Source organism: Erpetoichthys calabaricus, chromosome 2 (genome assembly GCF_900747795.2).
Source record: "Erpetoichthys calabaricus chromosome 2, fErpCal1.3, whole genome shotgun sequence".
Lineage (NCBI taxonomy): Eukaryota > Metazoa > Chordata > Cladistia > Polypteriformes > Polypteridae > Erpetoichthys > Erpetoichthys calabaricus.
The window spans coordinates 179,322,375-179,338,732 of record NC_041395.2 but is presented as its reverse complement, the minus strand read 5'-3'; the positions used below and the strand labels follow the sequence as shown (position 1 = coordinate 179,338,732).

General features: G+C 38.6%; 1 protein-coding gene across 4 annotated transcripts in view; it reads left to right on the top strand.

Moving 5' to 3' along the window:
• LOC114646586 (zinc finger and BTB domain-containing protein 7B-like) overlaps window positions 1-10,859 on the top strand; it is a 78,688-nt gene extending 67,829 nt beyond the window's left edge. For 3 of the 4 annotated variants that reach the window (XM_028794846.2, XM_028794848.2, XM_028794845.2), the window contains exons 2-3: window positions 1,735-2,949; window positions 6,489-10,859. In XM_028794846.2, coding sequence (XP_028650679.2) covers window positions 1,735-2,949; window positions 6,489-6,978 — 1,705 coding nt within the window. In that variant the 3' untranslated portion in view covers window positions 6,979-10,859. The remainder of the gene's footprint in view (window positions 1-1,734; window positions 2,950-6,488) is intronic. The other variant, XM_028794847.2, reaches the window with a different exon arrangement.
• The last annotated feature ends 5,499 nt before the right edge of the window (window positions 10,860-16,358 follow it).

Sequence of the window (16,358 nt, the reverse complement as noted above, 5' to 3'; positions counted from 1 at the left end):
TCACTGAATGTTTTTCGTATTGTTTTTTTTTTTCCCTCAAAAACTTGTTGTTGGATATCACTGTTGGTGCATATAATATAGATATCGAGGTGTTCCTTTTCCTTGTTTTATTTTACCACTGCGCTGTGTGGGTAAGCATTCTGAGTAGAGTGGGCAATAGTGCCAACTAAGACACAGGATAATTATGAATGAAGTATTGTGCTTTTTAAGTAAAATTATTTTAATAATTGCCAAATTATCTTAACTGATGGATAAACATGTCCAATTTTATATTGAGGGTAGTATAAACATATATAACATATTATAACATACACAAAATAATCATATATTGTATATAAGATAGTAGATTTAGACATTTGTCTCTTGCTTTCTCAAAATTAACTCTGTTTTGGGTGTATTTTAGGAAACCCAGTTCTTAATGTATTCATAAAGGAAATGACATATTTTTGAAAAACTCAAGTATCACTGGTACAATTTTTTTGGTATTATTTTAACGATATTAGTTATGTTCCAACAACATTAAAACTGTAAAGCTATTTTAACAACCTCCACAAGTACTTTACACTAGGCACCATTCACAGATTTTATTTATTTATATATATATATATATATATATATATATATATATATATATATATATATATATATATATATATATATATGAGAGAGAGATATGGAGATATACATATATATAGATGTAGATATGTGATAGATAGATAGATAGATAGATATCAAATAATTGGCCTAATTTTACAGTGCTGAAGTCGCCACTGACTTCAAGAAACTTTGGAGTTTAGTGTGCTTATTTGGAACAAGGACTCTGAGCCTTCACAGGTGCCAGCATTAGTCAGCTCTGCCCCAGCAGGTTTATGGTGTGAGGAATTTGCTAAGAAGCCTTCAGGGTGATGACAGCTCCCACTGGAATGGGCTGGCATTGACAGTTGGCAGGAAAGGCTTGGTGATGAAGGAAAGTAAATTAATTCAGGTGTGGCTACAAATGGAGGTGAAACGTTTGACCTTCCTTGCCTCTTACACTGAGATCTTTTTAGCCACCAGTATAGGATAATTTGGCCAAAGTACAAACAGTCGGCCATCGTGAGTTGCAGTGTAATCTATGGTCTTAAAGGGAATTGCAGTGTAATAACCTTTATAAATTACAATAAAGAAACAGTAGGTTAAAAGCTAATGAAGTAAACCAGATGTACATGCTATTCTAAAGATCTCCTTGCCAGCAGGTTTCAGTGAGAACAACTATTGAGAATTAATATACAATCAATTCTAGAGATCAAAATATTAAATCATTTTGTAGAATTCTGAGCATCCAACCCCAAACTTTATAGAAGTGTTGTTTTTTTTCTTCTTTCAAGCTTCCATAGAGAGCTGTGAAAATAAATTTTATTTATTATGTGACTGCTACACATGCAAATATTAGAATTAGATTTTGTGTTGTAGGAGCCAATAATTTCAAATAAAATATGGACGGGGTCTTTTCGGCATATTTGTATGAAAATGGTAAATAAAAAAAAATGCTAAGACGGACATTATTTAAAAAATTCATAATTACATCTTTTGTGTATTTTTTTAAGGTAAACAAAGAAACTAGACTTAAGAATCAATGACAAGCTTAAGGGGAAGAAATTTTATATCCAGATATGTGTTTGAAGAAAAGGGTTGGCCAGGCACTCTTCATAACAGGTATCACAGAGCTAATCTGTGTTCTCCTATCTCTTTCAGGAGTATCAGCATGGGGACTTCTGAAGATGGCCTTATCGGAATCCCCTTCCCTGACCACAGCAGTGATATTCTTTGTTGCTTGAATGAGCAGCGACGGGCTGGGCTGCTATGCGATGTCACAATCAAAACACAAGGATTGGAATATCGGACTCACCGTGCTGTGCTTGCAGCAGTTAGTCAGTACTTCCGTAAATTGTTTACTGCTGGTCACTTTACTGGAAGCTCACGCTCTGTCTGTCAACTTGACTGCGTAAAACCTGAAGCCTTGGATGCTCTTCTAGAGTTTGCATATACTGCAACACTTACAATCCGCAGCTCCGGCATGCTTGACGTCCTGAGAGCCGCCCGCTTACTAGAAATCCAGTGTGTTACAGATGCTTGCCTTGACATCCTGCGAAGCAGTGGGACAGATACATGTGAGATAACAGAAGAAGAGGAAATCCTATCCCTCCATCCAGTTAATGGAGAAGGTGAGATCCCTGGGCTTGAGCAGGAAACAAGGCTTCAATATCCAGAGCATCTTCTAAATATGCATAGCGAGAATGGAAATGTGGCTTATGAAGAGACCATTTCAGCAATTCACAGGGGAGTAATAGTAGATGGTAGCAGTCCAAGGAGGGAAAGAAAGAAGAAAAAAAAGATCACTTTGGCCCCAAATCCACATTCCATTTCCCGGGAATACCTGAATAACTGCCTTTACAAGAATGAGATAGGAGTCATCTGTAAAAGAGATGGCCAGGCAGTTCAAGAGGAAAGAAAAGAGTATATCAAGGAAGTGGACATGAGAGGTGAAGAGACTAACCTTGTATTCAATGAAAACAATAATGTGCTTCCCCACAGGAAGGCCATACATGAGCAGCAGGCACTTAATGGCATATACAGTCAGAAAAGACGTTACCAGCGTTTTAAGCATGAAGAAAAATTCTCTGATGATGAGCATATTGATGGGGATTCTCTGGACATGTTTTATAACTCCCGTGAATCAGATTTCACTCTTGTAGAAGGAGCAGAATTGTTGGAGTCTTCTGGAGCCACCCCTTCGGTCAGCCCTTCCCATCTAGATAAAGGAGTACGGAAGAGAAAGTCACAGACTCCACAGCAGTGCCCAGTTTGTCAGAAGATAATTCATGGTGCAGGCAAGTTGCCACGTCACATGAGGACTCACACTGGAGAGAAGCCGTTCCAGTGCAACACCTGTGGTGTGCGGTTTACCAGGTAATGTATAATATTTCCAATTTAACTTGACAAGAACTTGTAGACTAGGGAACATTCATTCCTAGGTCATTTTAAAATGCTTCCTTAACACTGTGCACATGTTACTTTTCATGTTGTGTCAACAGAATGGTGAAGGTGAGATTTTGTACTGCCATGGTTTCTTCTAAGGTGCTTTCAGAAGGCCATGGTGTTCTATGTGTTTACACACATTATATTAACAGTATTAAAGCCATTTTCAGTTCCAAAATGTATAAATGATGCAATGCTGACCTAATCTCCATGCACATAAAATAATCAGTGAAGAGATTTCCTTTTATTTATGCAAAAACAAGCATTTTATCTTGAGTGTTCATTTTTGATATGCTTATATTTTATCCTAAATGAAGGTGAACTAATCAATAAACAGAAGAAATTTATGAATTACCTCGACATGTCCATAATGGCATGCACACTGCGCTAAATCAGTCTAATCATGTCTGGGCAGTACCAAGAAGTGTGGGCAAGCTGTTGAACCCCATTTCAGACAGGGATGAAAGCTTGCAATTGTCCTTCAGAAATGAGGAATTCCCAATAAGTTCAAGCCATAAGCTCTCATTGTTTAGGCCCCTGCTGTTCGTAAAAAAAACTGCCTGTTGCTACTACTGCTAGGATAATGTGCTGTGGTCCTTGGTTTGGCCCTGCCACTGTTGCTCATTGTCTTTGATGTAGTGCTGCAAAGACAAATGAACTGTCTAAAGGAAGTAAAAGTTATAATGAGGTTTTCTTTCTATTTATACATTTAAACCATGCCCCTAATGAAAAACTCTCACCTGTTCACTGTTGGTATGATCACTAAAATTGATCTGTTAATTCTGTTATTCCAAAACTCCGGGTAATATTGGTCAAAAATTGTCATTTATGGTTGGCTCAGAGCTGAAGCCATGTTGACTCATTACTAAGTGACATGATTATTATGTGTGTGCTGTATTTGAACCAGAGAGAGTGATTCAGCTACAGACAGATACTCTGAGACCCCAGATGTTCTCACTCCTCTTAATCATGGGCATCTTATCAAAAGCTAAACCTCTTTGGTTGCACGCAGATGTAAAGTGTCAGGAAAATCTGAGTCACCCCATCACACACAGCGTGCAGGGTCACCTTGACAAAATTTTATATAAGACCTACAAATCATTTACTTTAAATCTAAATCAAAACAGCTGACCGGTAATTTTTTTAATTATAATTTGAAAATGTTGACGAAATGTTCAACTACAGTGTTAAGTAGTGGATCTAGAGTAAGATTTTTGCCTTCATGATGCCCCCTCTCTGATTGATTGTCACCTGCACTTGTCTCCACCATCTCCTTGTCTAACTCCTCTTTCTCTCTCTTTCTCACTTTTCACTGTCTTGCACGCACTGCTCTCAACTCTTTATGTTTGGGTTTATTTCCTGTGTGTGGTGGCATCTCCTCACGCTCAATGGCTTCTTCACCCATACACTGCCCACCTCTCTTTGACTCACCATATCTTACCTGCACACTTCCTTTCTTGTCTTTCTCTTTTAAAATGCCTTGTATCCATTTAAAAAATTTTACAGTTGACACTCCAGTACGTTGCTTCTGTTTTTAATATGTATTGTATTGATGCAATTCCAAGTGCTGCCCATCACATTTTGGCCTTGTGCCATTGCTACCATTAAACTGGTAGGCAGGCACCAAGTGTTATCACTCGCAAATATATCAGAAGTGACATGGTGCTACACTTTATTGATGCAAGTTACAATCAACAATAATTTAAAATATTAACTAGTGTAACCAACTAATTTTTCTACTCTGATCTTTTCCATTTAGTTGAAAAAAACAAAAATGGAAATTATTCCAGAAATAGAAGAGCAGTGTATAAGGGGCATTAGTTGTCCATGTATCATCCAATTAATTCATTTGCTCCTTAATTAGTGTTTTCTTCTGGCATTTTGAATCATATTCCCTTTATTTTCTTCAGATGCCATCTCATGTGGACTTTACCACTTCGCTTAAACAGATCAAAGCACCCTGCTGTAGTCATAGTTTACTCCATATATTTCAAAACTTAAAGCAATATTCTTGATACTTGATTAAATTATGAATATTGAGAGATCAGAGAAATCTGGTAACTCCTCATTAAACCAGCCACAGACCTTCAGCTGGCTGATAGCCTTAGGGAGTGGCATAGAGTCTGTGATCAAGGTGCAAAAGTTACTGCGCCGTCTGGAAGTGAGGGTCTGCCCTCTGGGTGTGCCTATGTGGTTAATGACTCAAAGTGTCAGAGAATGTCTAGCATTTACTGAGATCACACACATAAACATATGTCTCAAAACCAAACCTGTTGACATATTCTTTTTCCCTGCTGTTTACATTATCATATATACTATTCCTTTGCAGTGTGTCAAGGTATATCCATGGCATCAAGAGAATGGAGCTATAGAAGATATCATGGTTGAAGGGAAGACGGTGTTAGTTTTATGGTGATTACTCATTTAATTAGCCAGTAACTGATGAACAGTCACATGTAAAAGTGACAATGCCTTTGCTGCTCCTACAATAATTATATTTTTGTTCTTGTGCATGTCTTACAAAGTTTAAAACTAAAAGACTGTTAATGAAGAAATAGTAACAAGCTTCTACCTGAAGCTTTGCTTACCTCAAATGCTATAAAACAATTCTAATTTGAAGTCATATTTTATAAAATAGTACTTTGGAATAATCAAAAAACCCTGGGATTATATTGGGAGTAGGCGTCTTTATAAAAACCAGCTATCTGCAATCGGGACAGGTTTTGCCCTTACCTTACCTTTAACAATTATAAATTAACTAGCCACTAGTCACATTACCTATCAAAGATAGGCAATTGAATAAATTAATAATATTTGACATCTCTTGCACTACATGTGCCATCAGTGCCTTTCCTCAGTATCCTTGTTTGTCTGAACCTCTCTTGAGTGGATCATTCCCATAAAGCCTCCTTCTTACGCTATGTCACTTTGAGGTGCCTTGCTCACCTTCTGCTCACTTTTATATTTCCAGTATTTGAAGGCAGCTCTCAGCCTTTACTTCTTCTTGTGTGTCTCATACTAACACTTCCTTTTTCGATCACATCACCATAGCCAAACTGACCCATCAGATTGCTTGCAGGTGTATTATTATATAGTAGATAGATGTGCTAGGCACAATAACAAACAGGCAGAGAAGCTGGTAAAGAGTTAATTTAGGAATTTATCTTTCTTGAAATAAAAATGTATCTGTAGTTGTATGTTGAAGGGGTTGCCGACACGAAATGGTAAAATAAAGAGGCTACAACCTTGCTGCTGTCCTGCTTTTATATTTTTATTTTTTCTGTTAGGGGTGTTCAAGACAGATTATCCAGGTTACATACTTGCATCATCATAGCTATTTTTTCTGAACCATTAAAGGTAACATTAAAGAGTTTGGTCAATCTTTGGTAACAAACTAACTTTAAAGCACAAAAGTGGATTTTATGACAGACTGGTTCCACTCTTAACTAGCCACTTTCCTCTCATTTTAGGAATGACAAACTGAAGATTCACATGCGCAAGCACACAGGTGAAAAACCCTACCTGTGCTCGCATTGCCCAGCCCGTTTCCTGCATAGCTATGACCTCAAGAATCACCTGTCTCTTCACAGTGGAGATCGTCCTTTTGAGTGCTCGCTTTGCCACAAAGCCTTTGCCCGTGATGACCACTTGCAACGTCACCTCAAGGGACAGAACTGCCTAGAAGTGCGCACTCGTCGACCACGTAAATCCGTGGTTAGTCTTCCACATGTCTTGGATGAATCTGCACCACCTTCTCTTTTACAGAGGTATGGCAGTTCTGACAGCCCATCTCCTGCATACAATATGTGCCATACAGGTATGCCCATCTTCTCCAACTTCATGGCTGCAGAGAGGCATCAGTGGATGACCTCTGGATCAGAAAATCCAGCTGTTGGCTCACCTTCCATCAATGTGTGCTGGGACAGGGAAAGGCAGGACTCTTCAGATGATCCTTGCTGATTGAGCCAGCTATATAGTGCAAATTTTTCTGGCCCCATTTAAAAGTGGATCTCAGTCTGGTTGTGCTCTCAAGCAAGTCACCAAAGAGCAAATCTGGCTTGCCACTGTCTCTCACAATTTTGCAATGAAAAAAAAAAAAGCACTTAATACTGTTAGCCTGGGAAATCCACACAGGAATTTGGGTAGTTGGGTGGTCTGGGGTGGGGAGAACAGGTTCTATGGAAGAAATCGACCCAAGATTGTAGGCAATAACTGAAATTTCACCTTTATCATTTTCATGTTTTGTGTGGTGTGGTTTGTTTGTTTTTTCCTAAATTTGAAGATATTCTTATTAATATTATAATATAGTTCTTACTATGGTTACTGTGGTGGGTGTGTGTTGCTCTGGGCTTGTTGGACATGAACCGGCAATCACTCCTGCAACTTCTTTGGGACAGAGTGAAGAATACTTTTGAACTTTATGCTTGAGAGTCCACAGAGAATGTTCCAAATGTGCTGCGATGCCATCATGACTAAGGATTGCAGAAGCACTCTTGTGATGCTACGGCTTCCCTGGTGGGAGTACCGTCTCTGTCTCTCTTTTTCTCGAGTATTTGCCAGGTTTTACTAAAGGGATTTGAAGCTTTGGTGAGTTTCCTATTGCGGTGCTTGGGGAGCTCCTTGTGGGAATAACTTGTTTACTGTAAGCAGGCCACAGCGCACCCTCAGATGCTGTGTGGAGGTGACACAGCTGCTCTTCCAGTGTGTGCCTGCCATTTGCAGTCTCTTTTGACTGCTCCAGATAAGGGCTTTTCAGCAATAAAACAGGGTCTGCAATAATCACAGCTCAAAGAGCTGACTCATGTATATCCCAGTGAGGCAGCAGCCTCCTGTAGAAAAAAATAAAACAGAAAAGTTTGTCAAAAAACGTGCTGGGTAAGAATTTAGAAAGGAGCAAAGGACAAGAAAGAGAGCTGGTAATGGTGCTTTCTAGTCTTCATCAAAGAAAGAATGTTTCTGATGCTGCTGTCCACATATTGAATTTGGTATACAAACACCAAGCTGAAGGGATTTCTTCTCCTCAATATGCCAATTGTTCCGCCTATTTTTGTACACCCCATGGCAACAGAAGACTCACACATGCTCCGTTCAGATCCCTAATGCACTTGAAATTTTAATTGTGCCTGTCATGGCAGTTCTTTGGTCTTTGCACCAAAGGAACAAGTCAGCGATGTGGGACTATCTGATAATCTGAAAGCACAGAGCAGGCAATCAAGTAGCACTTTTTTATGTTTGCCTTCAGCATTTCCAGTGCCAGATGTTACTAACTTTGGTGCAGCCTCCTCTATAGCTTACCTTGCCCCATATTACAAGTTATAGAGTGGGCTACCAATGGGTGTCTTTATGTAAGTCTAACCAATCTTAATTTTGCACTAAACTTTTTTGAAGTTTCCCTGAAAACCGAATGCTTTTCAAACTGGACGCGCCCTTTTTACCAAGGACCTTTTACTAGTTTGGAGTAGGAGGGGTGCATGTGTAAAACCTGTCACTAATGAATCCATTTTGGGCACACCATGGACTCACCATGGAAACAGTACTGAATCTCATACTTATTGCTCAACATAAAAAAGCAGAGACTTCCCTGGCCCTGGTGGAGCTGTGTTCCTCTCAGTGGGAGGAGGAGGAGGGCCTCTTTGTGACCTGAGGTGAACTTGAAAGAGTTGATTCTGCTTATAGATAATTTTCTAACTGCTTTCACTCTGTTAAAATTGTTAAAATGAAGTTTTTGTATTTTTTTTTTTTGTATTAGATATGTTTTACCTAATTTATTTATTTTTTATATTGCTTGTACATTTCTGATTTGACCTTGACTACTTAAAGGTGTGTTTTGAATTATTATTTTTGTTATAATTTATCAGAGTTTTTAGATCCCTGGTAAGCCTGATACTCTGAATGTCCGTGATTATGTTAGGTTGGATCATCAGGGTTTGCTTAAAGCTGCCCTGCTTCCCTGTGCAAATCTCTAGCAATATTCCTTTTTCTTTCATTTTCCCAGTGTGTATGTGGTGTCCAAAGTGGGAAAGATGGTGCTAGCTTAACTATAAGTTTCCCAGCAATCAGCTCACGAAAACCATCTTCTTTAAAGCACTGGGATCACCAACTTGGTATGCAGCTTCTCGGCCAGTTTACTCAACTCAACTCATGGTGGCAGCAGGTTTTCATTGTAACTAGTCCCTTTAGACAGAGATAAGGGTAGCATGTTCTTTCCATAAATTTTAGAATTTAACCAACTTGTAAAGCTGTGTATTAATTGTGACACGCTTGTCCACACATGTGCTTACTCTGCAGTGGGATTATTAGCATTTTTCTGTTATTCTTTTTGTATAGTGCAGTCCATTTATATTTTACAGGCTTGGGTGTAATTGATAGTCAGTGGGCAATGTTCATTATATGCCACTATATTGGCTTACTGAAGTTGTACAGAAACATCCGTCACTGAGAGTGTGACAAGCACATCATAAAGGTGGAATGCAGTTCTGTGATCTAAAATTGTTGCATACTGTTCATTTTTGATAAGTAAAAACAGAACCTTGGGGGAATGATGATAACTAAATAGTAATGGAGCTCAATCAGACACTCACTTTAGTAGTCTCTGACTGGGGAGATTGACTACAATGAATTTCTTCAGCCACTATCACCCTGCATCATTTGAGTCGGCCACCAGGTTCTGGACGGTTGTCTTTTCCTTGTGTGCTCATTTAAAGTTAACTTAGGTGTCAAAGCAATTTGTCTTTGCCACTTTAGACAAGCAGAAAGCTGTAGCTTAAATGCATTTCTTCAGGGATGTGTAGCTTTTTGTAATACTTGACTTTTTTTTTTGTACTTTTTCAACTTTTATTTAAAGGAAATTGTATGACGTACTGAAGTTCACAAAACACCAAAATGAAAAGCTGTCAGTATCAGACCCATAAGAGATTTCTGCTGTCTGTACTTTGGTGACAGCTGTTCTTCATGTTTTCTTACTGGATTTACTGTGAAGGCCTTGTCATTAAGGATTCAATCATTTTTTGATAATATAAATGTAAATCAGAGACTCTATAGGTAGGCATCTGCCTTCTGGCCAGATTCTTCCTCTGTGTATCCTTAGGATTTATAGCATGCCCTGAAGAAAAAAAAGTCTCTCCTTTGTGCATCATTTAATGCAGTTTTGCTAATGAATTACATATTGTGGCATAGGTATGTGATTTCCCTAAGAAATATGTCAATTTGATATTCCTAATGAGGCTATTTATTTTTGAGATCTGCTGTGTATTTATTATGTTAAAAAATGTCCACCTTATTTTCCTTTGAGGAAACAAGCCAATAATTTTAGTTCTAGTACACTATGCATTGGCTTGAAAGCTCTGCACTATTGACGTAGGTGGGTTGGGGTGGGTGGGGAGTAATTAAATAATTTTTACAGAAATCTTGGACTTTTAAGAAAAATATAAAATGTTTAATAACAAAGATATATATCTATATATATAAAATATATATAAATGTTAATATATTATTTGAATTAAAGGTACATACTAGTTTAATGGTACTGTTCAAGAAAGTTTCTCAGGAAAATAAGCACAGATAAGAACTATAATATTTATATATAGAGACTACAGAAAATATGGCTATATCAGGCAGTCCAGGGTGTTTAAAGTCAGTTCTGGGCTTCAAAGTTCTGGTCTTGAGCTGTTGCTTAGCTTGGGGGGAGGGTTTGGGGATGGGCTCAATTTCTATTTTTGCTATCATTTTTAGCAGCTTGGTGTAACTGTTTTCCAAGTTTGTCATTTTCTAATTTTCTTTCTAATGTGAAATAAATACAAATGTAAGATTTGTTTACTTAATCAAATGTCTGTTGTGTTTTTGTCATCTGTCCACACTCATTTTTCATTTACTTTATCCAGTACAGGGTGACAGGGTGTCAAAGCCTTTCAAGGCAGAATCTGCTCCAGACAGGAACCAGCCAGATCTTTATTTGTGTATCTTCATAAATTGTTATCAGCCTATTGTACAGATACCTTTTGCCAAGATCCACACTTTGCAATTAACGATCTATAACAGCACTATTCAACTTTAAATCTATTATCACTACTGTGAAAACGGAATTGTGAGAAGAAGACTACTGCTCTTCAGGCAAGATCAATTTTGTTCCAGAATATTTCTCTCATTTTTTTAATTTATTTTATTTATGCATATGTTTATCCTTTATTAATGACCCAGTTTAACTGGCAAACTGATCTAAGCAGCATCATATTAATTGAAGCCCTTCAATGATATTCCTGGTAATTAGTTTTGCATTTGGATTGACATAGGATTTTTTCTTTAACTTTCTTGTATGTATTTTAGATCTGTATTATCTTGGGGTGAGAGGGACTCACCCAAGTTATTTATCAATTTGACACACAGACACTGTCCACTTAAGCATTTTATGGTCTGTCACTCCTCAGTACTCCACATGGAGCATGGTCAGCAGCCATACCACCACCTTCCACCTAAAGCTAAGCATGACTGGGCCAGGACAGCACTTGGACGGGAGATCAATCACGAAAGCTTGGGCTGCTGCTGGAAGAGGTATCAGTGAGGTCCATAGGGGGCACTTAACCTGTGGTTTGCGTACAGATCAAAATGCAGCTGTGCAATGATGCAGACACAGCACATGACAGATGGTGCAGTCCTTTGGATGAAATGTAAAATTGAGGTCCACAGTCTCTGTGGTTATTAAAGATCCCTCTGCATTTTTCGTAACAGAGTAGAGTGTACCCCAATGTCCGGGGAAAATGCCCATCACAGCCCTGTTTATTCTGGCCTACTAATTATCCTGTGTCTGTAATTGGCTAGCTCTCTCACCTCTTACACCGCTAGCCAACTGGTGCAGGAATGGCTGCTGTCGCATCATTCAGGTGGATGCTGCACATTGATGGTGATTAAAATGGCTCCCCACTGTCTACAGTTTTTTGAGTTAAGTAGCTGAAAAAGTGCTGTATAAATTTAATTAATTAACACACTGATGTCCCCTGATATAACCTAGACACAAATCACTGACACACCTTAATCCCCAAGAATAACCTACACACATGAAGGCTGGTACATCATGGTTAATGCACCATGTCTGAGACATGGAGTACGAATTAACATACAATTTGCTATATATAAGGTCAGTTTAACATTTTAAATCTTGGTTAATGCCACTTACCAACCAGTAATGTGTTACTCACATTCATGCTGCTCTCTGTTAGAGGCGCCCCCCCCCCCCCTCAGCCTGCTAATCTGCTTTGTTACTTCACTGAAGATATGCAAAGTACAGAAATTTAAAAGCAAAGCAGTATTTATTAAAGTAGAATAGCACCACAAAAATATAAGTGAAATAAACAATGGAAATGAATATTGAGTGTAAACTCCCTAATAAAAAAAATTACCCTTGCTTCAAAGTCAGAAAGATCAAATAATACATTCTTTAAAGAACATAAAAGCTGAAGAGCAGCAAACATCTGTGTTAGAGAAGAAGCAGTGGCTTATTAAGATCCAGCGGTCAGGCTATTGCATGGATGGCTTCTTTAACACTGTGGATGAACTCTCTGTGTCTCCCTCATTCATCACTCCTTTATGCCAAAAACACCACATGGTTTTTACGAGCCTCGTGATGTTGCACACCAGTAATTGGCCACTACTCTGGTAATGGGCAGATTGTCATAAAAGCGTTGATCTTATGTACAGTATGTGCAAAACACTGTCTTATCAAGGGTGTTTATCTGTATGTTATCCAGTTCCCATGGAAAATAGGCACTCTCACCAAGTGTTAAGTTTTAAACTTACAGATAATTCTAACCTAAAATTAAATACATATGTTTGCATTGTTACAGTGCCACTCACAAGACGTCATGGCACTGCTCTGTAAGAAACAACTGTGAGTGTGCTCTGGGCAGCTGTGTCTGCAGTTCCAAAATGATTTTTTTAGTTCACCAGGATGCCAAAAACTGCTTAACAGAATCCTCTGTCTATGATCTGAACCTGTTCCGGCCTTATTGGATGCAAGGCAAGGGTCATGGCAGGGCACACTCCCACTGAGTAGTTTATTAATGGAAATGAACCTAACTTTTTATGTCATGGAATGGAGCTGGTGGGTCCCACTGTGGGGGCTCTAGCACACTGGAGAGCAGAACAACTAGCTGAGAAAGGTCTTTGAAAACTAACATTGACTTCCGGTATTGAAAATACTGTTATGATGGTGTAATACTGTTTTAAAAATTGGGTTTTTCTGTACTTTTTCAGTACTGGTACACTGCACATCTCTAATGAGCAGACAGGTGACATGGCCAAGAAAAGATCATTGGAGCCACATGGAAAGAGCTGTGAACGAGAATCAAATGCATTGAAGTACAGCTGAAGCAGAAGTTGTTGGTGGTGTTGTGGGATGGGAGCATGTGCTGAAACAACGCGTTACCACACTCGCTTTACAACAGACCTCCTCAGGATCCCAGATTAGGACCTAAGTGCAGCTGTGCAACGGGTGACAACCTCAGCATCAACACTAGTTTGAATGGAGTGGAAGGTGGCTACACTAAATCTCATGTGAGAGAGCAGGGCACAAATACTGTGTTTTAAAATGTATTAGGCCAGGACTGGCCACCATTAAAAATACTGTGCACTAAATAGGCCATACTGTTGCAAAGATCTACATCATAAGTTATGTATGTTGTGTGTGTGTTTGTATGTGTTTACACATAAATAAACAAAACACTTCAAGTATCCTGCAGTGGAGAAATACTGTTTTCATGATTTGGAGTTTTTTCTTTTTCTGGAAGTAGCTGCTTTTGATTCATTAGGACTTTTGGCATTTCTTCCTTCCCACAATCCTTTTGAAATCTTGGTTTTATTTAGTGGTGGTTATTTGAAGCAACTCATTTGTTTTAGGGTAGAGAAAACTGCATCACAGATATAAGCTGAACCAGAAAGTGAGAATACTTTCAGTATTGCATGTTTAACACCGGAATATTTCTCCATTATGATGACAAAGTTGAGTTTACTAGAAACATTGCAACATGCCTCAAATGTTATAAGTCACCTTGGACAAAGAAATCACCCAAATAAGTAAAAAATAACTAAAAAATATGTGGATGTCTACTCCTCCCATTATCAAGGTTCATGCCCCAGCAGTGTGTAAGTACCTGGAGTTTGCCTTGCCATGTCATTCTTCTTTTCCTTATCAGAGAATCAGCTTTTGCAACTTGCTTCATGCTTAGCAGATGTCTCTGCTCTTCGTTTTCTTTCTGCCATATTACCTTATTGCCTATGTAGTTTCCCGAAAGAAAGATTCACACCCTGATAACTTTGTGCAGGTTGCTGCTAGCCACATTTTTACTTAACCAATGCATATCACAGCATAAGTTTTCAATTAAGACCAAAATCAAGGTTCTAACCCCAGTTGTCCACAGACAGACAGGCAGACCCAACCCTCACCATTTTAGATGTATACTAGCTGAGCTACCCATTTAAGATGGAATCAAACTAATCATCATAGACCTTGTATTTGCTACATGAGTTGTCCATTTGGTGTGGTATAGTAACACATACCCAATCCCATTCCCTTGCAGTAGATTTTCCTCTTTAGATAAAGCTGCCCATTTTTGCCCCTTCGTTTTGGTTAATTAGTAATTCTTCCCTGTGAGTCTGCAAAATTCAGTTTTAGGATTGGGGGAAGCCAGAATGCAGCAGCATTAGACATTAAGTAGGAATCAAACCAGCCTAGGGACCCAGTGTGTTGGATGAAATATTCAGTTATCAGTTCAAAAGCAGAAGATCAGTGATGGCTAATTGTCTTGGAGTATTTCAATTAAAATGCAGTATGTCTTTTTCAGACAGAACTCTACTTAAGAGCTCAGTGAGTCACACAAGAATTACAAGTTCCATATATCATTACTTAAAGAAATGCAAGAATAACACAAAACACAATAAAAGAAATTGGGGAAATTTCATACAATATGTGTGAAATATATAGTCCTTTTAAGTAGCAGCTCAACTGCATTTTCAAAAATCTCATTTCACCAGCAATGACAACTTCATTTGGACAGTAGACCTCTGGAATCACAATCTTTATGGTGTATGTATTTCAAAAATACCATACAATACAATTTATTTTTTGTATAGCCCAAAATCACACAAGAAGTGCCGCAATGGGCTTTAACAGGCCCTGCCTTTTGACAGCCCCCCTTCTTGAAAAACTGCCAAAAAACCCTTGTAGGGAAAAAATGGAAGAAACCTTGGGAAAGGCAGTTCAAAGAGAGATCCCTTTCCAGGTAGTCTGGGCATGCAAACAATGCTTTTCCCTGATGGCAACACCAATTAGACGATCTACAAGTCTCCGACTTAAAGTTTAAATCCGAACAATATATTCAATCTCTTTTCGCTGTTGCGTTATTTCACGGAGTAATAATTTCCGTTTGCGTTAATGTGAACTTTACTATCCTTTTTTGAGACTTTTGAATTTTCATACTTCTATTATCTCTAACCTGCTCTTCATGTGTCCAACGCCAAGGTTTTTGAATTCCTTACGACGTTCTACTTTGTCATCTACTCTTTGTCTTTTATTTCCGGCCCCAGGCATTGTTAAATCTTTTGGCACAGTCTTGTCTCACATGATGTGAAAGTGTCTCTCTGAGAAAATCATGTCTAGTCTCCTTCCAAGATTTTTTTTTTATAATAGAGACAATTTGGATTTGTTCAGAGTCCTGGAGACCTCGACCATTAAGCTGCCTCTCCCTATTGGCCATTCCACAGCTGAGTCAGTGCTGGGACAACCAATCCAATCAAAAGATGCCTCTACCTGACTATTCCTGCGATCCTCCATCAGAGATGACTTTACTTTAGGCAGACAGAACTACTTCACACATAGGCAGTGACACCAAGTGCCACATTTGAGTACTAAGAAGAGAAACAGAATAGGTAAGGGTTAGTAACAAATTATAACCATCATATTACTTATGTTTTAGTGCTAATGACTAACAACAGAGATGCAGTCTGTACAGTTAATCAGCAGCTTTAGTCAAGATATGCTCAACTGAAGTAGTGAGTCTTCAGCTGGAATTAAAAAGCCGAGACTGAAGAGACATCTCTTATTGTAGCAGACAGATTGTTCCACAGTTTAGGGGCCCGGTAACTAAAAGCTCGACCTCCCACTGTTATTTTATTGGAATCATAAGTAGACCGGCATCTTGAGATCTTATTGTGCACTCTGGTTTGTAAGTCATGATAAGTTCAGACAAGTAAGCCGGACCTTGGCCCTTTAAGGCTTTAAATGTTAAAAGGAGTATTTTTAAATATGCCCTAAACTTAACTGGGAGCCAGTGTAAGGATTTAAGAACTGGAGT